This window comes from Erithacus rubecula (assembly GCF_903797595.1).
Source record: "Erithacus rubecula genome assembly, chromosome: 9".
Taxonomy (NCBI): Eukaryota; Metazoa; Chordata; class Aves; order Passeriformes; family Muscicapidae; genus Erithacus; species Erithacus rubecula.
In genome coordinates, this window is record NC_136660.1 from 6,845,922 (window position 1) to 6,873,885 (window position 27,964).

Consider the following 27,964-nt stretch of genomic DNA (forward strand, 5'->3'; position numbering starts at 1 on the left):
CTGCATTGTCTTCAAGGAGTTCAGAAACCTGTGCACCAGGAACCCTTGGGTGAATAATTGTCCTGCTGAAACAGATGTGTGCCATTATTTCTCATGGCCCCCCTGAGCTGTGCTGAGGGGCAAACCCTGCATGTTTCACTGCTGGGCTCAATGTCTTGCCCTGCCTGGCCACTGCCCTTCAGAGAGGTCCAAGGCAATGGGGAGGAATCCTGGGTTACTTCTGCTGTTTGGCTTTTGCACCAGTCAGAAAATGCAGGAAATAAAATTTTTAGAGACAAGGTTTTGAGGTGTTATATTCCCTGCTTCTCAGAGTCTGAGGTCTGCTTGGTGTGTGTTTCCTCTTGGGGAAAGTCACTTGTATCAGAAACAGACTGGGCAAATGGAAAGATTCTGATATGCCTATTTTTAGGCAGTTTCCTATCCAGATTAAGGCAATATTTTGTCTGGTTTTCTTAAGAACTAAAAATAATCTCTCCATAGCATGGCTGTCCCTCAGCAAAGACTCTTTCTGTACTGTTCCAAGGTCAAAGAGTTCACAACCTTCTGAAGTTTCTAAAGTGATATCTAGAGCTAAGGCAATAAAACAAGTTCTCATTAAAAAAAAAACAAAACAGACATGTAATAACACAGTGAGGCAGGAATGTCTGATATAGGTGTCCATCAGTTGGAGGTATTAAATCACACTTGATACCAAAAGGGTCACTGAATTAATTTGAATCATCTCAGTATCATCAGGCCACACACTCAGAAAATAAGTGCCCCTCACTGGGCCAGGCTTGTGAGTGGCAATGATTTACCCATGCACATTATTCTCTGACTTCCTGCCAATGCAATTTCAAGGAATATTTAGTACATGCTATCAATTATTGTATTTCTGTCTTACTTAAAAAGGAAACACAGAGGCAAACTTAATTTAGCTTATGAATTGCCCAAGACAAGAAATGAAAATGACATCCCAGCCTGTAAATAACAATAGAAAATACAAAGCTGAAGCCACAGAGGGTGTCAGCACCTTCAGATGAGTCTGTGTAGAGGGATCCATAAACCCATGGTTAGTTGTGGGCTGCTTTGCTGAAGGGTTGGGGTGCCTCAGATACATTTGTCTCACTTATCATGAGATATTCCACAGAAATAAAAAGAAAAATTTGTAGTGTGATTTTCTTTAAAGAGAGTGTTCAACATTGCCATGTGAAGTTTTTTTTTTTTTTTCAACACTATTGAATATGGCAATAACTACAAAGATTCTCAAAAGAAACAAGACTGAGAAGGTAGCTATGTATACTTTTCCAAAAAAAATCAAAATGTATTGAAATATCGTAGTATATTTCAGTATGGTGTGTGGGATGTAATAAGCAGATTAATACCTAAGAATTGAGCTAAAATATATTAAAAACTGTAGCCAAAATAAATAAATAAAACCACCCAAACTTACAGACTTGAATCCTGTCAAAGCTAGGTCTGCCAAAAAATCTATTACTCATACATATCTTTTATCTGTACATTACTTTTCTGAATGGTTGTTAATCTTTGATTCTTTTTGAACATGAGGCAAATTGAGTTATGAATCCTGACATAAGAACTCTTCTTTACTCATTTCCTTGACCTATTTTTCAGTACTGCCTTGGGTTAGCAGTGTTTTTTTAATCTACTAACTTCACTGTAAATCTTACTCTTTCTTGAGATGAGGTGGATATAAGTTGCTTGAATCATAATTCACAAGCTGTAAAATTAACAAACTATAAATTGTTTCTTTAATATTTTGGATGCAATAGAACCCTCAATTGGTCTATAATAAATACAAGATAAGGAAAATGTATACCTGTCCACTTTTTGTCCTGGCTTGTCCTCAAATAATGCATAATTTCTAATTTTGTTAGCACTAAAATACCATCAAAGCACGTGGTTTTTATTGAGAAACACATGTGCTGGAACTGAACAACAAATAATTCAAGTCGGGATAGTTCCTTTTTGTCATTTTATTCTTCTTTTCTATTGATTTCTGAACACTTCAGTGTCTTGCCAGGTGTATTTCTCAGAGACAGCAGCCTGTGCAGGGGACTAATGGAAAAATCAAGAGTTGTAGTGATGGCATGGGAGGGTCTCTTCCCTGGAAATAGAAGGACACAACTTCTGTAGGAATTGTATTTGTAGGTGGCCCTTTTGCACAAAGAACACAAGAAAAACAAGCTGGTAGCCACAAATGCTTCTCTAGTTATTGTAAACATTTAGTACATACACTTGCACTCCTGTATTTACATTTAAATGAAATTGATTAAGGGCCAGAATGTGAATATGTAAAGGTCAAATTCAGAAAATGCCAGTTTTTAGAAACTGCAAGGAAGAAGAAATTTCTCAGATAATTTAGCAAGGTTTGTTTTGCTTGGCAGAGGGAGCTGTTCTAAAGAGTGTTTATTGTTTTGTCTCATGGTAGAATTGGTGAGACTGTAATTGTATGACAGTCACTATTCTGGCTTCCACTTAAAGGATAAAAAATTTACTTTCTCCGTGGTATTACTAATAGAGAATAAGACACTTTTTGGAGTGTTTCACATTTTAAATACAGCGGTAGTTTTTCTTCTCCACAAAAGAAAGTGATTTATTTCTGATGTCATATTTCATGTTCTCTGGTACAAATATAAGAATTAATAATATGGGGGGTTCATGCAAGACTGTCACAAGGTATGAGTGAAATATAATTAAAGCCTGATTTTATTATGTCAGCCAGGGATTAATGACTCCAGGACAGCTGCAGAGGTCTCAAGATGTCAATACTTACTCTTTTTTTAAACAATGAGAAGAGGAAAAAAAAACCCAATACCAAACCATTAGAGACAGTACTGCTGCAGTTCAAATACTTCTCTTCATCTATTTTTAAGGAGAGGCATTGTGGTGCAACTTGAAAGTGTGCAAAATAAATATCTGCATAATTCTGAAGTAGATTTAGACAACTGAGATACTCTAGGAGTTCCATTATTTTGCTTTGTTATTAAGTGTAGCATAAACCCTAACATCTGAGTTAGGTGACAACAGGACATCCTTGGTATGTGTCCCTATTGTTTAGAAAATCTCAGATTATTTTGCCACTCATCATGAATATTGATGTGCCATAGAGATGACCCTACTACTCCCCCTATAGCATTTATCTTCTCTGATCAGCAGTACAATTATTTTCTGACATTTTATCAAATGCAGCTGGATAGAAGATTATTGCCTTGTGCTTGAAGAGCTTTCCAAGCTCTGAAGTACTGAAAAAAGCATTGGTGATCTCTTGAGATCTTCTGTTTGGTACATGAAGTCTATTAAAATAATTTCTTTTTGTTGAGAATGTGCTGTCTGTTGTGAGGTAACTTCATGCACTCACAGAACAATTTAGGTTGGAAAAGACTTTTAAAGATCATCCAGTCCAACCATTTACCCAGAGCTGCCAAGTCCACCACCAACCCATGTCCCTAAGCACCTCATCTGCACATCTTTCAAATACCTCCAGAATGGTGGCCCCACCACTGCCCTGGGCAACCTGTGCCACTGCTTGAAAACCCTTTCTGTGAAGAAATTCTTCCTAATATCCAATCCAAATCTCGCCTGGGGCAACTGGAGGTTTTTCCTCTTGTCCTATCACTTGTTACTTCAGAAAAGGGACTGAAGTCCCCTGGTTATGCCCTCCTTCCAAGGAGCTGTAGGGAGCCCTAAGGTCCCCCCTGAGGCTCCTTTTCTCCAGGCCAAACAGCCCCAGCTCTCCCTGATCCTGCTGGCCACGCTGCTTCTGACACAAGCCAGGATGCCCTTGGCCTTCTTGGCCACCTGGCACACACTGGCTCACACAGAACAACTTTGTGAGGATGTTTGCTCTAAGGATGTGTTAGGACTGTGGTGTGCATGGTGGACTATAGAAGGTGACTTCTTTCAACATTTTCCAAAGTACTACTGAAAGATGTTGCATATTTAGAATCCAAAATCTTAAAGACAGATCAACAGATTTGAAAATTTAGCTCATCTATGAGCTAAATTAATAAATTTTATTCCATCTGCTGTGAAGCTCTTTGATCCTAAAGGTACTCAACAGCTGAATAATTTTCTATCCTGATTTCACTTATGTGCTCCAGTGATGCAAAACTCAATGAGAAATACATTTTATTCCAGCTTTAGTGATGTAGCACAGGTCCTACTGGTGATCATGGTACCTTTTAATGAAAAATTAGGTAATAAGTAAGTAGAATAGAACTCTGAAATTCTACTTTATCAGTGGGGGTAAAAATAAGAACATCAAAAGGCAGGGAGAACATCTGTAAGGTGTTCTTATGTAAGGTGTCCTTATATAAGGAACATAACTATATCTTTATGTATGTCTGTACATATAGATAAAAGAATCTTAGGGGAATTTTGGTTTTTTGTTATTGCTATTGTTTGGGGGGTTTGTTTGTTTGTTTGTTTTTTAATCGGGTATCAAATATACTCTGATGAATTTCCAGAATAGTGAAATAATTTTGGTAATTTTCTTGCAGTCTTAGGAACTTGCATTCTGTTTTACACTTGGTATTATGTTTTTAGTTGTTTTATTCCATGCTGTTGAAAAAATTTATTTATATTACTCTCTGTTAGAATGCCACCTATGTTCCTTTTAAAAAGTGCATATTCTACTTTCTATATATTTCCTCAGATTAATGATATCTCAAGTAATGCTTAAAAAATTACTCCTAGTCAATTTTTGCCTTTTATTGCATTTACAGTAATAATGGTTGTCAAGATATGATACTGGTCACAGATGTTAAAACCAAATCTGTGCTAAAAAAACCCCAGTTTTTTCAAAGAGTTTGTATGAAGCTTTGAAATTCTTGGGAATCAATTGACATAAGCCTTGAAAATGTGAAAAGTAATAAAACCTTTCTTATATTCATAATAATGAGACATAAATTGCAGAATGCATTTTACATCTGTTGCTTTGACAAAGCTGCTGCTGCTTTTACCTCTGTTGCCCACTCTGAAGCATGGCAAGACTTCCCTTAGTGCAGGATGTGCTGTTGTCTTCTTCCCCCAATATTTGGGGCTAATCAGCTCTTACAGACAGAGACAAGACTCTCCAAACACAAAGGAATTATATGCTGCTGCTCAGTTCTGACAGTTCATAAATGTTTCAGGCAAGTACTCACTTGAAAGCCAAAAGAATAAAATGCAGGTACAGTCTTGTTCTCTCTGAATTGCTCCCTGTTCACTTCCCCAGATATATTGGGATATTTTTCTGGTATATCAGCTGTCATTTATTAGAGGTATATGGTAAAAGAGGAAAACAATAAGTCTGGAAATGCTTTTTCTTGTGGTGTTCCTGTTATGTTTCAAACTGTATTTTAGGTGTAGCTGAATGAATAGTTTCAGGATAAGAAATTGCTTTAAAACTTTCCCATTTCCCCCCAAAGTGCACAGGGATTTTGCTATTAGTTTCTGTCTGCCTGCTCCATAAGGACACTGCCTGTGTCTCTGGATTTCTTGCTTGCACAAAACTGTGTGTTCCTGTAACAGGTCTGCTGTGGGTGCCAAAAGGGAAATTGAAAACCTGTTTCTGACCTGGAGATACTGGGCAGTAAGGAGGTGATAAAGATGAATGCCTGGCTTTCATGGAGCTATTACCATCCTTTGGCTTCTACTAAGGGAACTTTAAAATAGAATGCATTATTTTAGCTTGCATGGTGACAGGATTTTGAGAAGTGTAAGTGCCCCAAAGCAGAACAGAGCAGGAAAAAAAAAAAATTAATACATTGAATATATGAATGTCTCCTTCCCACAGGTTTTTGCACAGATGGTCCTGGGGCAGTGCCAGGTACCTGCAGGTGCAGGAGGCCTTCCCTTAGTCCTCATTCCCTTCTAGCAGCTTTCAAACTCACCACTTTTTGAACCCTGAAAGTACATTGCTTTTTCCCTCTCACCAGATGAGGTATGAAGGTTTTGCCAGCCAACTAGAAAGCCTGTTGCTTGAAATGCTTAAGAACACTTTGTCTTACCCAGTAAGATACAGCTGAAGAAGATGTACAAGTTGTAGAGAGGCTCAGAAGTGTTACTGATTGCCAGTGCTTTGCCCCATGGAAGGAGGTGAAGCAGCTCTGTGGTGTTGCTATAGAAGCTGCAGTTCCTGAGCATCATCCTGAGAGATACAAGAGCCAGGAAGGCTGCTGCAGAGACAGTGATTAATGCTGCTGTGTTTGTAAACTGATTCCTCACTCATCTGAAGGAAGCCTCAGGAGGTCATCTAATCTGTAATTCTGCCTGAAGGAAAGGTAAATTCCACTTAAACCATTCTTTACAGACATTTGTCTAAACTGATCTCCCCACCAGGGATGGAGAGTGAGCAACATCCTGCAGGATTTGCTCCAGCAGTTAGCTAATTTGTCTCTCTGTCTTTGATCTTCAGCTACACATTGCCTTTTGTCATATCATAGTTCCTTAGCTCTTGTGATGTCCTTATTTGTAAGGCCTGAACTGAAAATAAAATAGGGTGATTTCGACCTCCTAGATTAATTTGAAATGTGAATGTGAGGACCAAAAGAAAAGACTTACTTCTTTGGCTTAATATTAACCAAATGAGCTCTGCTAGTGTATGGGATGGGTTAAATAGAACTAATGTACTTCCAACTACCTAAAGAAATATGAACAAGTTCTGCTTCTGAAGCACATAATGATAAATAATTTAGTGACTCTGGGGCTGCATATTGTACAGAGGTATTACAGGTATATCATTAGCATGTATAGAGGTTTTCTGTAATTTGAAATAGAAAATATATGCAGTATCCTAGAGGGAAATAATGTGTGCCTCATGGAAATTTTCTTTCTGAGAATTAGTGGCTTGGTCAAAATAGGAGATCAGAACACTAATGTGAAGTTTGTGTTTCAATAAAATTAATGGAGCCCATCACTAGACTTGAGAAAGCAGCTCCTGGTGCTCTGACAGTGTAGTGGTCATAAATAAACTGAATCAATTTCCCCACAGAACATCTAGACAGGCAGAACAAGTCTGCATTGCAGCACCTGGCAGCCTGGAGTGTGCTGGGCATGCTGGAGTGAGGGTCCAGGCTCTGAGCAGCCTGCTCTGGCTCTGTGAGATGTGCATTGCAGGTGGGATGCAGCTCTTCATGCACACAGCTGCACAGCCTGGGGCCTGAGCAGCATCAGCTGCTCTCCCACAGCCCACTGTGGGTGTGTTGGGCACAGCTTGCTGTAACTTGGAGTGTTTTCAGGCCATGCTGCTTATGGCTTCATTATTTTAAACAAATATTCGCTTGAAAATATTTGTATTTGTTGATAAGCAAATCAGTTTTGTGCTCCTTAGTGCTTGTAGCTTATAAGAGTGTTATGAGGTTTTCAGTAGTGGTTGGGGAAGGTCAAGACATGTGATTCATCCATCTCATGTGAAATATTGAGTGAAAACACATATGATATACCAGGTAGGAAGAACATCTCATTTGTTTAACTCCTTGGGAATAAACCATTCCCCAACACTTCTGACCTTCATCAGTCAAACTAAACTTCCATCCTGAGCTGGTTCTCATCTTATGGCCTTTCTATTCATTGGTGCATGCTGGATTTGACCTTAAAGCATCTTTATGCACACAGTATTATTCAATGCTACTGAGTTCCATTAGAATTCTAATGAATATTATAAAATTACCTGTAAAATGATATTGGTCTGGAAAGTTACTGCAAGCAGTAAGAATGTTAAATTTAGTGCCACTGAGTTCTGGTGCCAGTACTGAATCTTTGATGCATTTAATGGTGAATATTAGAAAAACTAGATGTATATTCATAGCTATTTTTGTGAAATCCTCTTGTCAGCCTATGCAATGGACTGACTAGAAGAACACAATTCCACTGGTAACCTGGACTTATTGCTACTTTGCATGTCACTGATCTAAATAAAGAATTTCACTCAAATGAAAATGATAATCTAGGATTTCCGTGCAAATCGCTGTATAAATATCTGTTTAATGACCTGCTGAGGGAGTTCATTGGCTGCTTTGTGCTATCTCTGTTGAATGACACTGGGCTTTTTGCTTTTTCTGACAAAGTTGCTGTGGAAAGAGTTTGGCACACCTTTGCCTCATCCTCCAGAAGAAGTATGCTTTTGTTTCAGTGCTATGGTAAGACTAGGACAGGAGCTCAGGGCATGACTTTCCCTCCCGTGAGTGATGAACACATTTATAGAACACACTTTTATATCAGGGTGCCTTAAGAAAGCAGAACAGCACCAGAGATCCTGAACAACTCTCTCAGTTCTTGGTCATCTCTGGCCAGAGGGTGACCTGGCTGTTTCTGTTCAGCAATGTGTGTCTTTGAGTTTCACTGTGCCTTGTAAAAACAGTGAGAGGCTGACTGAAAATTCCAACTTTATGCAGATTGCATTTTGGTGAAAAGATTAGTCTCTCACTCCCCAGGTAATTTTTTTTTACTAAGATTATTGAAGCATTTCTGTGGTGTTTAGATTTGGGGAATGGGATCCATGAGGGCAGTTGGGTATCTCTAAACCAAGATATGCCTCTAAAGCCCTTATCCTCCCTTGTGTTGAATTATGGTACAAACTGGAGCAGTTTAACAGGAGAGGTCAGGAATTGTTGGATCTCTGTAGCCCAGAGTTTGGGGCAAATCCTTTGGAATTGAACAGCTGAAGTTCATATTCACACTTCAGGACAGACAGATTGTACTGTGGTTCCTGCTATATTTTGTGCATGAATTATGGGAATGGTAGGATGTTGAGGGGCTGAAAAGAGAGGAAGAGAGTAAGCATCTCTTATCTTCCTTTTCCTTGTAAATCCTTGCATAGACTGTTTTGTAATTTTTCTCTTTAAAAAATCTGCAAATGGAAATGTTTTATTTTGGATAAAAATAGGTACTGTGTTGGTACTTTTCACTTCTTTTTTCACCAGTTTGTCACTGATGACTAAGTGATGGAGTTCTGGAAAGTGTGGTTTTGGTTTAGCATTAGAAACTTATGCAAGGTTTTTTCTCTTAAGCAGGTAGCATCAAGGCATAATTTATTTCTGTCCCCTAGTTTCATCTTCCCATCTGTCCTATCTGTTTAGCCTCTATCATTGCAGAAATGATTTTTTTCCAAACATTGAACCTGCCAGAATTTCTGCTTCTGTTTTAGACTGAAAGCCTACAACATCTGCAAATTAGAGCTGGCAATAGGAGAGATTGAATTCAAATGAAAATCTCTCTGTGGCTGATGTAAACCACATCATCTGATGTAAATACCCATCTGAGGTAGTTGCACATGAAAAAGTCTTCATACAGTTCTGTTAATAAATGACTTGTTTTTTTGAAGTAAAGCTGGTTTTAATCACATCCAGAAAGGAAAATGGGTACCAAAAAAAAGTTTTTAATTTTACGGTAATTCTAATTTTAATCTGAATTCTTATCAGTCACTGTTGTAACTATTTCTAATTGTTCCAGACTCACAGTGGTTGTTATAAATTGTACTCCATAGAATGTTCTCAACCCTAGAGAACTATCAAACTACCAGAAGATCAAAATAGATACACACAAAAAATGTCAGGTTTTCATAGAATTTGCATTAGTTTTATCATCATTTGATTACTATAAGAATAGCATTCATAATTATACAACCAACTGATTATTTGCAGATGCAGAAATGCAATTTGATGTATAGACAAACAAAGGAGAAATACAGATTGTGTTATCCTGTTTGCATATTTTGCTGTCTGTGTATCTATTTCCTGGGATTTGAGTTCTCACTCTTTGGGATGCTGGGGTTAAGGATCAGTCCCTGGGCTTGGCTCCATAGCTGGAATTTCCAGATGGCTTTTTGTGCTTGAGCATCAATTCAATGAAAAGATGGTGTAACATCCCTGATTTTTTTGAATGGAGTGCAAAACAAATCAAGTGTATTTACCAGCCCAAACCTCTGCCTTGGAATAATTAGATTTGCAAATTTTCATAGATCTGACAGCCTATTTTTAGATATCGCTGGAAAAGATGTTAAGCATGGCAGTGTCTTTACACTGCACAGTAAGAATGGGTCACTCACAAGATGTCTCATCTAAACAGTTTGCTTAGCAGGACTTTATTTCAGATTTTGGAGGGAAAAAAAAAAGGATTTCTGTGTCTTATAAATACTGGAAAGATAAATTACCTTGGTTCTTATCAGTACTTTTTATTCTGGTCTAATGTTTCTGTTATCGTAATTAATTCATTCTGTGCTTACAGGAAACTTATCCATATTCTGTCTTTTCACTTCTTTGTCTTCTCTTTTTCAAGTTCAACACCAGACTGATTCCCCTCTCCTCTGTTTTCTTTCAGTGCCTCTTCCCATCACACTTAACCAATGCAGGTTCTGTCAGCTCTCTTGACAACCATGACCTGAGGTACTTGTGCTCTTTGTGATATTTAAATGGGTTTAATTTCTAGTCACACTCAACAATACATTAACTTTATTTTTTTTTTTTTTTCAGATGTAAGAGTAGTGCTGTTTCTCTCTTTATTTTTGTCATGCCCTTTGCCTGGTTCTGATTCCACAAGTCAAGAGGCTTGTTAACATTCATAGTGTGTGGAACAAGCAGGGCTTTAGCAGGTTACTGACCTGGCATCAGTAAACCAGAGAGCATCAGCATCCCCCTGCAGGGTCCTCTTTGGTCCTCTTCAGTTTTCTTAGACTGATTTTTAAAAAAGCAGCACCACTTTTTTTTCATCCCTTCATTTATGACTCCAGTCCTTTCCAGTTTTGATTTCATTTTGAATAGCAATTGGAAAAGAATATTCAAGCTCATACTCAACGTCTAGGGATTTAGCAAAATCATACTAGAAACAGTTCAAAGCAGCTCTATAGGAAGTTGGATTCAAATGATGTTGATATAGTTATAATTAATGTTTGTGTGAGTAATAGATGGAAGGCATTTTGTTATGTAGGTTCTGGTATCTGAAATGGATTTCCATGGATGTTTTAGTGACAAGTTGTCAGACACTCATAGTTGTGTAGTTGTTTTTAATCCTTCAACTGGGTGAATTCCAAGGTCTTGTTGACCTAACAGTAACAAAAATTATATTCTGAAAACTGCACACTGTGGAACCTTATATAGAAACACAGATGTCTGGATGGTGGGTTTGACTTATGGGAATTATCTGATTCTTCAGATTCCTAGGGTGGCATAGATGGCTGTTCTGTACCAAGAAATGGATGGTGCTGTCTACATCAATATTACAATAACATTTTAAATTATGGCGATGGTCGTAGGTTGGAAGCAGACATCCTGCTCATCTCCTTCTGACTTGTGGAAGAATGGGGTGGTCTGCTCATATATGAGAAGGTTTGAGGTTATTTCCTTAAAATCTTTAATTTCAGAGGAGACACCTTAAGTAACAACATCTAAGATTTGTCCTCCTGAGAGCCTGAGGATACCAGAACCTTTGCAAGTGGGAGATGAGGTGGAAGAAGAAAATACAGTGCTGGTGTAGGAGATAGTAGGGCAGACATAGGGTGTCTCTACAGCCCAGCAGAACTTTCTGCTGCAGAAGGCTAATTCAGCTCTGCCCTCTCCTTGGAGGTCCATGGTGAGGAGCTCCCCATCTAACACACGAATGACATGGCAGCTTCCAGGGAAATGCATGGAGGAGGCCTGGGGAGGAGTGCTGCTGGGTGTTCTGCACACATCCCAGGCCTGTGCTTTGGGAGCAGGGGAACTGCACTGCTGCTGCTGAATTCCTCTGTAACTCTCTGTACCACAGAGATCAAGAATTAAGAGCAAGGGTAGCTGCTGGTGCTTTTCCTTTGCAGGTTTGCAGACTGCAGCAATGCAGCCAGGTAATGAAAGCCTGTCTGGGTAGCTGGCAATGATCTTCAGGAATTCCTCGTTATTTCTCTGAAATTCATAATAATTCTTCTGTATGTAGGTACATAATGTTCTGTCTATAATTCCACCACAATGGGAGGGAGCATGTCCTGGTGTTATTCTGCTTGTCCACTTTGTGTTGCTGTGAAAAGAGATTGCTGTTGATAAGAAATATTTCATTTTGTTAAGACAAATTTAAACAGTATCAGAAAAGGTCCCTTTTTTGGAGATTATATCTGAAACATGTGCTTCCAGTTTTACCAAACTTTTCCTATTTAAGCGAAAAGTTATTTTTTGCACAGATCAGAGGACATTATGAAAAATGTTGATGATTACTTATTTCAAGTGGCAGCAGTGTTGTGACTCACTGTTTTATAGGCATCATTCCCTACATTCATAATGGATTTTGAAAATTTGAGCTGGCTTCTGCCAACAAATGAAATATTAATGATTGCAGCATTGCATAATACAGTTTTGGAATAGCTTAATTTTTCCAAGGAAATTAAATGACCACCTATTAAAAGTAAACTTGGGGAAATGCTTTGTAGCCTTATTTGGCTGTGAACCAAAAGGTATTTGGGAAAATCTTGAATATCTGTGCATTAGCATATTTGTTTTATACAGAAGCTCTGCAGCTTTGATGCATCAGATGAAACTCCTGAAGGTGGATTAAATGGTTCATTACATGACTGCTGCATTAGTTGTAATCACTTAATCATACTTTTGAGTGTGGAACAATTGCAGATCTGTTTAAAAGTATACACTGCACAAGAAAGGGAGTGAGGATGCCGAGGACAGTGGAAAATCAGGAGCTCATCAGCATACATAAGTAAACATTTTCTGAAAAAAAAAAAGACACGGAAATTTTCTTCCAGACAGCAGAAAGAGATACTTGTCTGGTCCTCAGCACCTGTCAATCAGTCCATGAATCAATCAAATAATTATTTTAGAATGGATTAAATTTAATCTGCGTTTGATTTACTGCCTAACCCTTGAAATGGCAACATTTTTGTTTGTTGCTACCTAAGGCTGCAAGTAGGGATTTGGGTCAAGGCATTCAGCAACAACTTGGGGAAAACAACTGGATTTTCTACAGTCAAGGGAAGGGTAATAAATAATAGCAAAGACCATTAATCCTCTTTTCCACTAGTGACAATGTCAGATAAAGCTGCTTAGTGACTCTTGAGGAATGCTGCATGGATGATTTATTGCATGTGTAGTTTTAGATGTTAAGTGTAATGATGAAATGTGGTACCTCTACAGACTCACCAAGAGATACAATAGAATAGCAGATGAATTACAGCACCATATAAAGGGCAATTTTGGTATGTCTCTTCAGCTGATTTCCCAGCCTTTTCAGTTAGTTCTGGTTCTTTGAGTGGATATGAGCCTCACTTGCTGCAGAGGCTGACAGGACACTGTAGTGACTGGTGAAATTAGTAAACCCATCCTTGATGATGCACTTGGAGAATGGGTTTCATTTGTTTACTTTTCTCCTGCCTGCTTGCTGACTATTTATAAACATTTTTAATAGTTGGGATTCATTTTAATGGTGTAAAAGGAGGAATATTTACCCTGTATTGAAGAGCTGGCAAATAATGAATGAACTCTTAACTTCCATCTCTATTGCAATATCCCTATTGATTTAAAAATGCAAGCCTCTTTATGCCAGGAGGTGACTGCTCCTGAAGTTCTCCTTAAAAGCATTGTTGTTCCTGATCCCAGCTGCATTTGCTTCAGGGAGAGGACTCAGCTCCTTTTTTATTCTGCTGGAAATTCACTGTGCAGAGCAGGAATGTGGTGGGGCACAAGTGGAGTGCACCTGCAGGCTGGGTGCAGCAGCATGACTCAACCCTCCATCCTCCCAGCCTGGCTTTCAGCTGGATTTGCCTTATGTTTGAGAAATAATCTGCTAGGTTCTAGACAAATACATCTGCCTGACTCTTATTTGCTGCATGTTTTATTTCAAGCTTTATGATACATTTATACATGGTTGTGGTTTGCTTAGATCTGCACCGTGATTGTGCTTTGGCAATCACTTTAAAACTGTGCAGTGCAAGGCAATTGAAGAAGGGCACACAAATTATTTCAGAAGTGATTCTTTTTAAAAAGAGCTGTTATGCAGGTTAGTCAGAACTGTGAGTCACTCCAATTGAGTCATGCTTACTTTTTGGTGGCTATAGATTATCTGGTTTTCCTTCTTTCTCCATGCAGCTATGATTAATTCTATGGTAAGAACTGTACTGCTCTGGAGAATGGCTTTTCCCTGCTCTGCCTGAACACATTCACACATTGGGCAGTCTATAAAGTAATTTTTGAACCATTCTCTCAAAACACTTGAGTGTTGTTCCCATGATACAAGTGATGTGAAATCTGCCAAGTGCTGTGCTGAGGGGAGAGAAAAAAAGCAAGAGCCTTCTCTACCAGCCCATGGTAGCCCACTTCTGTGGGGTTAGAAGGGTGGAGTGGGTTGGCATTATCCCTTTTGCACCCACAGAGGCTGAGACAAGAACTTTGGGGTAGTTATTCAGAGCAGAGAAGATCTGTGAGGAACAGAAAAAGAAGGGGGTGGGAGAGAAGAACTAATATGCTCTGAGTTGGTAACTGGGCTGGTGCCTTAATAACTGTTGGAGCTGAGTTTGGGTGTGTTGGAGGATTTTTTTCTATATTTGTAGTGAGCATGCATCAACATAGCTGTAGTGTTAGGCATAATCCCAGAGCCTTTACAACCATCATCCCAGACACTGAATTAGCAGTGTATGTATTGGCCAAGGGTTTTCAGCTTGGTGGCTTCCTAAAATTAGTCTGAAACTGTGTAGGTGCTTAAATGTGGGTTTGAGAGCCTGGATTTGGGTTAGAAAGTGTAGGCTGTAGCCTACAAGTTTCAGTAGAGAGAGGGAAGATACTGTAGTTCTGAATATTCTGAATATTCCTGAATATGCCCACATTTAGACTAAAGTATTCATTGCTCTTTTTAAATAAGTACTGTCAGCATTTTTGTTAATATAAAGGCAAGCTGTCCCTTCCTTGTAATCTTAAAAAAAATAGTATTACAATCGTGTTTTAAAGGATGGGTTATTATTTTTCACTGGCTCTGCTTCTGAGAATTTTTATAAAGACTGTACTTCTCTCTAAAAATGGATAGCTCACCTAGAAATAGAACTTCTTTCTGTGATTGGTATCTTTCTGATTGATGCTGCAGAATTGCTAGATGGAAAATATTATTAAAATTAGGATGAAAACGTCTTTCTTTTATTTACAACTCTCTGAGTAGTGTAAAACCAAAACCAATTTTCTCTAGTTTATCAAAGGGTCAGGGGACTTAAAATTTGAGATAGAAAATGTGATCGTATCATTAAGAATGTGCTTTACAACAAAGGATTTACATGCTTCAAAAGGGAGAAGTAATTTACACTGCCCTTTTGCAATAGATAAAAAAGTGGTAAAGCTGCTTTCTGCATAAATTTCTTTTCTCACATGGTTCTGCTCCCTTCCAGCAGATCCATAAAGGAAATATCCAAGTCATAAGTAGTTTGCATTGGGACCAAATTTATGTGAAAGAGGTCATTTGTTCAGTGTCAGCAGCTGTTGTAAAGCTACTAAGGTCTTCCCAGAGAAAATTATTGCTTTCAGATTCTTTTTGAACCTTAAAAGCTGTTGCAAACATGGGATGAAAACATATTCAAACAAATAGTGCACTGGAAAGGAGAACAGAGAATGCACAGCCCAGGGGCTGAGTGCTGCTCTCTGTGCTGCAGCACCTTGGAGCTGATTGTGGAGACCCCTGTGAGATGCTCTGAGCCAAAAGGAGAAAGCTCTTCTGCAAAGTCTTGCTCAGTGAGGTTTGTCCAGGTCCTTGGAAGAAGATCTCCATGTGGGAGCTGGGAACAACTACTAAACTTGTCCCTATGAGGATAATTGGCTGCTGTCAGAACCTTTCTGTGGTGCCTTGGTTGGTAGATCACCTGTGGCCTGGCTATGGCAGGACTCAGATCCTGGTGTCTGGGGCAAGAGGCTCTGCTCCCTAAGGAAAGGAGATGTCCCTGGCATGGGACATGTCTGCACACAGGCTTGGCTTGGTGCTATCTCAGGACACTCCTGAGCAAGGCAGCCAAGCCAGCCCACAAGATAAACACACACACATGGAGCAGAATAAAAAGGCAAGAGCACAGATGGTGTGTGGTTGTGCAGATATTTCCTTGACTTTGTAAAGAAATTAGGCCCTTGTTCCAGTGACTGCCACAGGTTCATCTCCTCCCCCAAGTACCACTATGCAAAAGAAAATCCTTCTAAGTAATAAGAAAATAAGTTTGTGTATGAGACATTTATGCTTTATAACACCTGCCATTTTCTTATATTTTCTGCAGGGTTCTGATTTTATGCCACAAAGTTCAATATCATGTAACAGGATTGTATTATTTAGTTTCTATAGAGTGTTGTGACTAGTCCTGGCTGTTTCACTGTGCTGCAAGACACAGTGTGCTGAGAATGTACATTTGGGTGAAATACAGTTTCCTCTGTCTTTCCCCCAGAATAAAAGAAAAAAAAAGTACTTTGCTTTCTGGGAAAAAAAAAAAAAAATCCAACCCGAAACCAAATCCAACAAAACCAAAGCAACCAAAAATATATTGAAAGTTAAAAATATTAAAATAGTGCATGGTAGGACACAGCTACAGATCTTGAGCCTGGGTAGAAATAGAAGCCAAACAGAGAAGGACTACTTGCTAGAAGAAGAAATTAAAACAGAAAGGTGGAAGGTGAGCAGGAATTGATCACTGACTGTGTCTGCTCCTATTTGGTGGTTTATGCACAGCATTTTGGTGAAATACAAGGGCAGGGGAATATGGTATAACTGATGAGATGTTTCTGATGTCAATGGATCATGATATAGAAAAGGTAATGGCCTGAATCAGTAGGTTTCAGAGGTCACTGACTATACATTTACTGAATAGTAATTCAGAAAACAACTTGGAAAAAAAATGTAGGATTTGTTACCACACACTTTTCATGGCAGAAATGAGAATGAGCAACTGGAGCTTTATAAACCCCCACAAAAATGGATGAGTTAATGCCCAGAAGACCTCCCTTGGCTGCCCATAACTGTGTTTTACATTGGGTCTGCTTGCTTATGTTTGCTGGATGTATTCTGGATTTTGCCTGTGCCTTCCTATTATATTCCCCAATGTCATTTTTTTTTCTTTTGTCTACCACATTATTTTCTTTTCTGACATGTGGACAGCTTTTCCTTTCTGTGAGATTAAGATGGCTGGGAAGAAATACTATGTCTGAATTGTCAGCCAGGAATAAGTTGATCAAATGCAGTTCTTTGTAGGATTTGTTCCCATGGCTCAGAATGTGCTCCAGAGGGGCCTGTGAGAAGTTGGAGCTGTCTTGGGTTTATATTTATTGATCCATGTAGCAAGTTCAGAAAAAACCATATAAATAGACACATTACATCAATTTTGACTTAATGACATCAACTTCTTCTCTGACCATAGCAGCTCCATTTGGCAAAAGAGTAACAAGATTTATATGTATAGATACTGACTGCTGTGAATGGGCTTAAAAAGCTCTCTGTGGGATCCCATGTGCAGCTGTATGTGATGTGTGCAAATCAAGACTCCTTGCTTTCCCCTCTTTTTGATGTACGAAGGAATGTTATCTTTACATTTTCAGACATTTCAAGGATGTAGAGTAATGCAGATTAAATCTAAATCCACTGTTAAGCATATATGTGTTACTGTCTGTGTTTCCTTTTGTTTCCAAAAGAAAAGTAGTTCTGGTTATTTATTATTAGGAGACTTAAGTTACAGGTTATGCTTTTGTGACTGCATTTATTGCTATTTTCTTTCTGTACTTTAGTCAGCATTCCTGGTGTCACACAAACAGTAATGATTATTCAGAGTTCTCTGAATGTGATCTAAATGCATAAAGTAGTTGTTAAGTGGCATAAGTGTCATATAAATGGTGTAGTTTTAAATTTTCTATCCTGAGTTAGTTAATACATTAATAGTTCATATTCTGTCTTTATTAGATTTTCCTGCAGTCCTACAAAAAATAGGAAGTAAGCTCTTGAGAAAGAAAATAAAGAAAATATTCAGGGGCTTGGAGAGTCTGTCCTCATACCCAAAATTCAGGCACATGTGGTCACAGGGATTATTCCTACTGGGCTATAACTACTGTGGGCACCATCCTTGGGTGGTGGAATTAGCACAGCTTTGCATGACCCCCTGGTACAGCTGCCCAGCCCTCTGAGAGCAGCCTGTGGGTGTTTTCTGCTGGTGGTCAGAGGGAAGAAATACCCAATTACAGGTTTTGTAAACTAGAAAGAGGCTTAGGGAGGATTCCTGGCAAATCTGTTTGTATGTTACCTGGCCTGTCCCTCAGATATCAGTGGGACTGATCAGTGAGTGTCAGCAATGCTTGGGGGGAAGGCCAAGTGTCCTCTGAAAACACATAATTGCTGATAATGAAACTCTTTGACAATGATAATTAAAGAGGTGCTTCCATATGTCACTGTGAATAAACTGAAATTAGACAGCAATTGCTTTAGGTTGGTTTTGATACATGCCTTCTAGATTGGTATTGATTTTGTTTTATATCATTCTGGCTTCTCTGCTGCTGGGAAGATAAAGCTACAGGTGATGAAAGGTAGTATGCACTGGTCTGCTAGTTACAGGGAAGAGAGTGGGCAAGATCTGCAAAGTACCTCATAGGTGAGTGCACTAGTACAGGCAGATGTGGAAAAACCCAAATACTGAAGACTTTCAGGTATATGATTCCATTAATAGATGTTTGGAATGAACATAAACATAAAAATTAAAGATGTGTGTGTATCTTTCCTCATCTTGCAATATTGAGAGGAAAAAGTCATTATGAGTTAGTGCTGTGTCTAGCCTGCTTTTGGTATAAACCTGCAGGAAATAGTTTTGTTATCTGTGATGGTATTAAATTGTCTGCAGAGGATCACTGAGCTGAGTAGTAGCTCAGTCAGTAGCACCACTTAGGCTGGTACAGCTGGGCTTATTATGTAGCCCTGTGGGTGCTGGATAATGACTCTTGGGCATCTCTACAGAGATTTTCAACAGAGCTGATGGGACTTCATGAAACAACTTGTTCTTTAATAACAAAATTAAAGGCATGGTTCTTATTCCCAGCTTAGCACTCTTCCTCAGACCAGAGGCTGTATGCAATCAGCTGCTGCTGTTTAAGCAGGCACCAGGAGTGGTGTAGCCTTCCAGCAGAACTTGGTGTGAGCTCCCTGCCCCAGAAATTCCCTGTGCTGGTGGCAGCTCTCCCATCAGTGGTGCTTGCTCAGGTATGTGCACCTGAGCTGCAGAAATGTAATCAAGTTATGGGACTGTAGTGGTCTACAGTCTGCACAAAATTGTGTAGCCCCATGACATTTTTTCCTTTTAACAGAGCAGGGATCTGTGCCTTTTGAACTACAGGGCAGATGTGCCCCCCTCAGTACAAACTTGGATGTACTATGAGAGTGTATATGGGATTCATGGGCCTGCTGCTTAAAAAGATTGGGCCAGGAATTATGTGCAATCTGATTTCACACTGAAATATCTTCAGAAAATATATATATTCACTCCCTGAAGGTCTGTGCAGGTGCACAAAGTTTTACCCAATCCAACAGAAAGGCACCTTATGGAATTTCCCTGGACTGGATTATGACAACTGTGTCTGCACCTACGCTCAGCTGGAGTCTCTTCCTGCATGAGCCATCAGTTCATTTTGGGCACACTGCAAGATCAACTGAGCACTGCTTCCCCAGGTTCTCCTGTCTCAGATGATGTCCTAATTAGGTCACAGAGAAAATCAAAGATGTAGAAGCTGGATGGAATGCTCACCAACCTACATGTAATGGCTGTATTTTAGTTTTATTTCTCCTGAGATGTTTTCTAAAGCCTTGGAGAATGTTGCCCATAAAAAGGCAGGCTGCTCATCGAGAAAGCAAGTTGGTGAACACATGAATATTTTGAGCCACAGCGTGTAGCACTCAGTATTTATCACTACAGGAGAGAGCATGTGACTCCTCTCTCACATGGCAGCTCCTTGGTTTAAGCCTTACAGATTGGAAAATAGCAAAAGTATCCTGCAGGATCCCTTTTGAAGAAAGGGCAAGGCACTGGAGCAATCCACAGTGCTAACATTTTTCTGCAGAAAGATTCCTGCCCTTAGCCTTCAAGAAAATCCTGTGTGTGGGAAGACAACAGACTTGCTAAAGTCAGAAATGAGTTACTGCTTTACTGCCTAAAGAAAAATCAGAAGTGTGGCCTCAGAAGTAGCAGTGTGACCTGCCAAAGAAGCAAATTTAATCTGCTCCTCAGAGCAGTGGGGCTGCATGTGTTCTGTTCGTGGCAGCAAATGCTGTGCATGCAAACAGGTGGGACTCAGTGCAGCTCCTTGTTGGCACAGATGGTAGAGGTGAAGGACTGCTGGAGCACTTCAGGGTATTGTTCCTTGGCAGGGGCACACATGCTCCAAGAAAAACAAATTTGCTCAATATTTATATGAGTTTTTGAGCTCAGCCGGGTCTGGCAGGGATGAATTGACTTCGTCCAGAGAGACAGTAATGGAGAGATCATTCCAAGTTTCCCTTTATTTGGGTAGTGGAACATGAGTAACTTCTTTCTCCAAGCTGGAGGGTGTTGCCCTGGGCTGCTCATCCTGCAGTGTGTGTGTCACACTGTGCCTCTCAAGTCTCTCCATGGTGCCCAGGGCAGCTCCTTTGTATGGCCTGACTGCACTGAGAAATATTATTGCCTTTGTGCAGCAATTCCAGCACAGGCACTTTGGACTCTGTGGAATAACAAATAATAATAAAGAAAATAGTCAGGCAATAAATGCAAATCACACCCTATAGGCTTGCACTGAGTTTAGTAGATATTACATGCAAAATACTAACTTTCCCAGAACCTTAGAGAGTTTAGAGTTCTTTGTAAATGTGTAATTTCCCTTTTAAAATACAGTTTATTTCCCAGTACAAATTCTTCATTTTTTTCTGTAGTTAGGTTTGAAAGGCCTCATCATTTTTCTGAGTCAGAAATGCCCTTAAAATAAAACAGTAATTTGATGAGATGAACAAATTCAGGAAATTGAGGCAAAGGTTCTGTTCTGCAGCTAAACCCAAAGATCTACAAAGCCTTCAGGGACGTGGGTGTGGGGGGTGTGTGGCTTTTTAGACAACTGAGCTTCACTATTCCTCATTCCTTTTTACAACATTTTGATTGTTATCCTCTCTGTTCTGCCAGAACCATTTCTGCCCACTTTCACTGCCTCTCTCTCCTTTTGCAGGCTTACATTGCCTTTGCAAGGCACTCACTGCCAGCTAATGCTGTTCTGAGCTTATGAAGTTATAATTTATTTTGAATATGTGTCTCTGCTTCATACAAAACCAAGCTGGATGCTGTGATTCCTGTTTCATTCTTCTTCCTGACCTAGCAGTGATTCTCCTGATGATACAAACCAAATAAAGAATGGAATTTCTATGCCAATCTATTTGTCAGCCATAAATAGGCAATATATTAGTCAAACTTCCAGAAGTGAACAGCAACATAGTTTTGAATCTTAGTATCTCCAAAATTTATGTAGATGTTTGCTTTGGGGGATCTCTGATATTTTTGTTGTCAGCTAAGGACTTTCATGTGTTGTTTATGTTGGCTAGACCAACACTTGGCAAAAGAGGGTAAGAAAAAAACTGGGTATAAAATGAGAAGCTTTTCTGCAGAGAAGGTGTCTTTTCCTAGACATAAGATTTGCAAAAATATGAATCACTGAAACTGTTCAGATGAAATAAGGAAAAAGTGATTTAAAAGCCTTTATTTTCAGAATTTCAGAAATACGTACTCTGATGAATTCAAAATAAAAAGTCCTTGAAAGCTTATCTGTTATTCAGTGGGGAAGTTCAGACCTTACTTCACACATAGGTGTAGCTTTGTTTTCATTGAGACTTCAGGATGATGAGAGGCCTGGCATGTCATCTGAAAGTGGTGATGAAATATATCTGGCACTGAGAATTGCAGTGTGTTAAAGAGTGGTGTTTAGAGCATTACAGCCCTAATTGGCTCGCATGCCATTACTGAAAATAGGGTGGCAACAGCAGTTTCAGGTTTTCTACATGCCTGGGACTTAGAAGGAAGCAGCAATGCAGGTTCAAGCACCTTTGGCTCTCATCCCTTTGCCTGCTCTGGCCTCACCCCGAGCACATCAATGGGATGCAGGTGGAAGGAGCTGGGCTCAGCCAATAGGGCCCCAGCCAACATTGTTGAAATGAGTGTTTGCCCCTAAAGACAAATTATTTACATCTGGTAAAAGAAGAAAAGTTGTCGTGAGTGTATTGTAGTTCCTCTCTTGTGTCCCCCAGGAGCAGGGTGGCTCCATTTACCTGACCAGGGCATTGCTCTGAAACAGGTTCCTGAGTTTGGCTGGCCTTTGCTTATGTGCATTTGTTATTACTAGGAAATTTCATTTTGTTGAATGGTTCCACAACCTTACAGGAAGAGACTCTCCATTTACACTGATCAAGTGCTATCTTTAAACCAGTGGAAGTTTGTGAGTGAGCTGCAATGTAAAGTGCTTCCCTTAAAGGAGATTTAGCTGCTCAGCACCAAAGTCCAGACAAACAGAAAAGGGATGATGCTTTAAACTTGGCCTCAGTCCAAAGCATCCCTGTTTTACAAACTGATCTTCAGTCGTGTTATCTTCCCACTAATAGCATCAAAGCCCCACAGTGTGTTTGCACAGGGAATGAATTACCAGAGAACTTAACCTTGATTTATGCACCCCTGAATGGAGAGGTCATGCTTGTAAGAGCTGCCTTTCTTGTAGGGGCAGGGGTAGGTATCCAGTCCTTTAAAGTCTGCCCCAGCCAAGCTGTGATTCTTACCAGTGTGATTTGTGATAAAATGTAGTGATTCCTCCATTACACACTTGAAGTGCTAGGTGTGAACCCAGCCTAACCACCCAAAATCAAGAGTCAAGCATTCACTTGAGCATCCTGGAATATATTCCTTAAAAATAAATAAATAATAAAATAAAATAATATCACTTATTTTTAATGACAGTCTATGTTTTGAGTATGTAAATTAAGCTTTCATTTCCCACATCTAGAAGAATACCTTTGTTCAGCTGCTGTTCTGCAAATAGAATGGCAATAAAGATATTTATATTTGCACGGTCAGTACAATAGAACTGGAAACAGGAGGAGAAAAAAAATTGAAATTTCAGTATTAAGGCAGGATTTAATTACTAACCATTAAATTTAGCTTTTCTGTTCATCCTTCTCTCTCAAAACTGCTCTCTGAAGGGCAGAGGTCCCTGCAGACTGGCTGTGATATTATGATATAATCAGAAATGCCATTATCCGCATTGTATATATGAACAAAGAGAGAACAGAGCAGGCAGTGCGTGAGTTGGGGGTGTGGGGACAGGGCAAGATGCGACGCATTGTTAGTGCTGCTGGTGGAAGGAAAGCGACTGCCAGGGCTGTGATTCCTGGAGATGCGTGTCAGCAGCACGCAGGGCACAGGCTGCTGCTGCGGGAGCGGCGGCGGGAGGAGGAGGAGGAGGCGCCTCTCGCCATCCCTGCTCCATCCCGGCTGGATGCTGCCGTCTCGGAGATGCCTTTGTCACAAACACGAGCGCTCCCAAGGCGTTGTCTGCATCGCTTTCTCTCCCCAGCCCAAACAACAGCAACAACAAATCCCGTCTCTGCTATGGAGCAGAGAGATTGTTTGCTGGTGGGTTTTTTTTCTTTCTTTTTTTTTTTTTTTTTTTTTTTTTTATGCTGTAAGATTTCAGGATGATCCAAGAGTGTATTCACTGGATTTGAGGGGTTATTTTTCGAGGGGGAATTCCACTACTGCCTCAAACCCAGCAGTTTGCAATATCCTGAGCTGACCCAGCTGAATGTATTACATCAGGTCAGAAACATTTTGTTGAAGGAGCACAGCAGCCTATTCCTTTCACAGGAATGGTTTCATCTACTGCTTGCTGTTAGCTTAATAACCTTTTCCTACTTGAACTGTCCATTCTGCCAGTTTTTTGGTTTTTTTTCATAAAATCCCTTGGAGTTTGCCCATGATCTGAGCATGTAAAAGACCACTAAACAAGAAAACCTCCAGGTTTTAAATAGGGCAACCCTATTTAAATAAAAAAAAAAACCCAAATGTGCATTAGATGAGCCAATTACACAGAGCAAACATTTGAAGGGCAGAATGCCAAATACTTGTTTGTAAACCCGAGCCTTTATTAACAGCTATAAAAGATCGTGATCCGAGCCTGACAGTCTACCTGCACCCCTGCCTGAATTCTGGGCACTGCTGGCGGGGCTTTGTGAGTGTTGTAGGACTGATGCCCGTGTTTCCTTGATTATGAGCATGTGCAGAGCAGCCCAAGGTAGAGCCGTGCATGCAGAGCGAGCACAGAGACGTGCCTCGCAATGCCATGTTTGTGCATGTGTTCCTACAACTGAGGAGGAAACAGGGAGCCTGCCTGCCTTGCTGATTTATCTGATGTTTTCTTGTTTCTGTTTCAGCATTCAGGACAAGTCCTTCAACACGACAGCTTTAGCAGAGTAAGTGAGCACTTTAAAGATGTCCTTATTTTTAAACAAGAATGATGAGTTTAGTTACCATACAGAATATTTGTAAGTGGTATGTGAGAAGTCCCAAGCTATATTTTGATTGAGTTTTCTGTAATCTAAATATATTATTGACTGTATGGGAAGGATTGCATAAAACAGCTGCTTTTAAATGCTCTGTGACTATTTAGCAGTGAAATACTTTTTTTGGGGGGGGAGAATATATGCTGGCTATACATCACACGTGTTTAAGTGCATGATTTTCAGTGTCGGATAAACCTCCTGTCAAAATGTTGCTCTTTTCTGTCAAACACAAGCATGTCTGTTTTCTAAGGACACACGATCTGTACTTATCACAAGCACTGTTAGGAAAAAAAATCATTATGAAATATTTTGAAGAATCCCTATACATCATTTAGATAGGCCAAGTACCAAAACCATCATTTCTTTGTTATCAATTCCATTAACTCCTTAGATGGCCTTTTGTGTATGTCAGAATCATAAGGATGTATATGTTGAATTTTCTTATTTTACAGACAACAGAACAAGGGAGGACATTAGAAAGTTAGCCAAACCCTCTAGGAACTATTGCAAATGAAACAGTCTTTGTCTCATTTTAGTCTAAACAACTTCAACATTGGTGTTCTGTGCATTTTAATTTTGCATGCTTTTGATTGTTTCAAAAGCTTTTGGGGAAGATTCTGCAGCAGTAAGGAGCCAAACTGTTGTTCAGGAGGAAAATTATGTATGGATTTGTTTGTGTGTTAGGTGAATTTTCAAGTGCTAAAATGCTAATAATCTAAAACATCCCAGCAGGACAGTGAGCTGTTTGCTGAGTGTTTTGGGGACAGGGGACATTCTGAAAGCAGGCCAAGTAATCATCTGAGCCAGCCCTAAGTGTTGTCATAACCTCTACAAGAAAAGTAATATTGCAAAAGGATCTAAAGAATTTTGCTCTCATATATTGTTTTTCTTTATTTTCTTATATTTCCTTTCCTTTATTTAATATTTAAATTTAGCCACACTTTTTGTGTGACTGGGGCAGATATGGAAAGATTGAACTGAAGCTTATAAATAATGGAGGGTTTTTTGTTTGCTTGTGTGTCTGTTTTCATTTCCTCTGTTCCAGTTAAGTGATGAATTGTGGTCTGTAAGATTACAGGTAGCTCCCCCTGCACAGAAAAATAGCCAGATTAGAGATAATATATTTTTCATTATTTTTGTCTTCTCCCCTTTTCTCTGTCCCTAAGTACATCCACTGTTTCCACTGCAGAGATTCCTCTGGAGCAGTTCCTAGGCCTGCCTCACCTATGAGGTTTCTGGGACCTGAAGGTGATGGCTTTTCTCTGTGGCTTCATATTAAAGCCAGGAGGGTATAAAAGCTGCAAATGTGGTGCCAACCCTGCCCCTGGGGAGATGGAGAGCGATTGGTTCTCCCTCATTTCAGCTGCTATTGGCTCTTGTTTGTGGGATTTCATATTTTATCTTATATTTCCAAACAAAGGGGTAGAAAAGTGCTTTTAGAAAACTAAGTGAGTGAGCAATGATGTCTGAAAAGCATTGTCTGATTGAACAAACTTGGTTTCCAGAGCTGCCTTCCCTAAGTCTCTTTTTTCATCTTCTCCCTAAGTCTCGAAACCACCTGCTTTTGAGAGCTGCTGAGGGTACACAATTCTTACCAATTTCAGCACTTGTTGTTTGTGTTGACCATTCTGAAAACAGATGAAAATAGATTTCCTTTTATTTGACAGAAGAAAGAAAGAGATTGCCATGCAAATCTAAACATCCTCATTTAAGAATCTCTGTCTTTATTTGTGACAAAGGCAAAGCCAGGGCTTTTTGAATGGTATAAAGGCAGTGGTACAGCACTTTCAGGAACATTTCTCCTGATAAAGCCAGTGCCTGGGGGTGCAGAGCTCACAGCAAGCCATGCACAGCCTGGTTTGGGAGCTGTTCACGTGGGCATCTGGAAGGTCAAGCCAACAAAAGGGAGCAGCTTTCACTCTGCTCTGAAATGGCTCCTGTGGAAAGGTGAAAATGGAAAAAAGTTAAAGAATCTGGTCACATTAACACAAAGACCCTGGAAGAAACACAGAGACAACACTATCCAGAGTCTGAGCAACACTCATCCAGGCTGGGATCCCATCTCTGACCTGACTCTAGCCCATGCCCTAAGATCAAAAATTGATGTACTTATTTTTAAGAGATATCCATCAGTCAGTAGCTGGATTGGGCACTGAAGAGAGAGGATTCACATCACTGGTTTTGTTAAGAGACAGCTGCTTCCTAATGTCAGCCTTAAACCATTTGGATTTCTGACCTGAAGTTGTTGTGGCATATTCTCTGGTGCTTTAGGACTGAGGAAGATGCTGATGCAGTTTTTTGGTTGGTGTAAAGTCTCTCTGCTGCATGGCCACAAACTATCAAAAAACTTACCAAACTCTTGAATGTCACTCTATCTATTAAATATAGCTGAAGGTAGACAACAAGACTTACAAATTACTGGTGAGAGGAAAGGAAGGTGTGCATGTTTGTTTTGATATGTGCAGACAGGTGGCATGAACACAGAAGACTCATTTCTATAAGAAATCAATATAAAAACCCTCCATGCCTTAATGTTAGATTTAAATCACAAATTCATCTTCTTAAAGGTCTTGCTATGTCCTAGCCTCAGGGACTATCTTGTGTGAGTGAGCTCTTGTTATTTATTATTGCACAGACAAAAATTTCTGTTGGAAATTTTAAAGTATGTTGCTTCTGAATCTCCTCAGGATCTTATAAATTTCATGATGGTCATTTTATTATCTGACTCATTCCTGCTTATCTTTCCTATCTATTGCCATCCAGTTACTTAAATACATTTTGTCACACATTGTTTATAAGCTGTGTCTTGTTTTATGACTTCTGTCTGTTGCTGGATGCTGAGTTAGGACCTCTGTCTCTTGAGACCATCTCCTTACAGCCAGTTCAGTTCTCCCGGTTAAGGAAAGTGCTCCTTAACTGGGCTTGGCTTGGCCACTGGGCTTGTGCTCAGCCATCCCTTGTCCCTCCAGAGAGTAGACTTTCAGGAGTGGAAGCAGCCCAGTGAGAGGAGAGGAGGGGAGAGCAAAACAGGTGGCAGAGCTGGTTCCTCCCACCTCCTCTCTCTGAGGCACACCCAGGAGGGAGAGTTTGTCCCTTTAGGGGATTCTGGACTTTGCTGGTTGTGGTTTGGCCCATGGTGCACACCCCACCCGGTGGCACCTCCTCCTTCTCCTGTGTCTGTGCTGGGAACTCTGCCCATCCACCTCTGAGTTTGGCACTGTCTCCTCACAATGCATTTTCTTTCTGTTGTTTTGTCCCTCTGAGATATTCCTTCTAGTTCTATGGCCAGGTTCCTGGCTCCTTTCACACTGGGCTTCCTCACTCAAACCCCCAGTGTGTCCTGTGCCCACCCTTTGCTGTTTGCTGTGAGGCAGTCAGGTATAGCCCAGAGGGGAAGCTGTGACTGGCATCCAGAGGCGACCAGACTTCTACAGTGAATATTTTTCCATTTTGCACATCA

At 40.0% G+C, this 27,964-nt stretch overlaps 1 protein-coding gene across 1 annotated transcript in view; it reads left to right on the forward strand.

Moving 5' to 3' along the window:
- Positions 1-27,964, forward strand: part of FAM13C (family with sequence similarity 13 member C) — a 114,476-nt gene that overhangs the window by 44,537 nt on the left and 41,975 nt on the right. Inside the window, exon 9 of the mRNA XM_079312563.1 lies at positions 24,376-24,414. Within this exon, the coding sequence (XP_079168689.1) occupies positions 24,376-24,414 (39 nt within the window). The remainder of the gene's footprint in view (positions 1-24,375; positions 24,415-27,964) is intronic.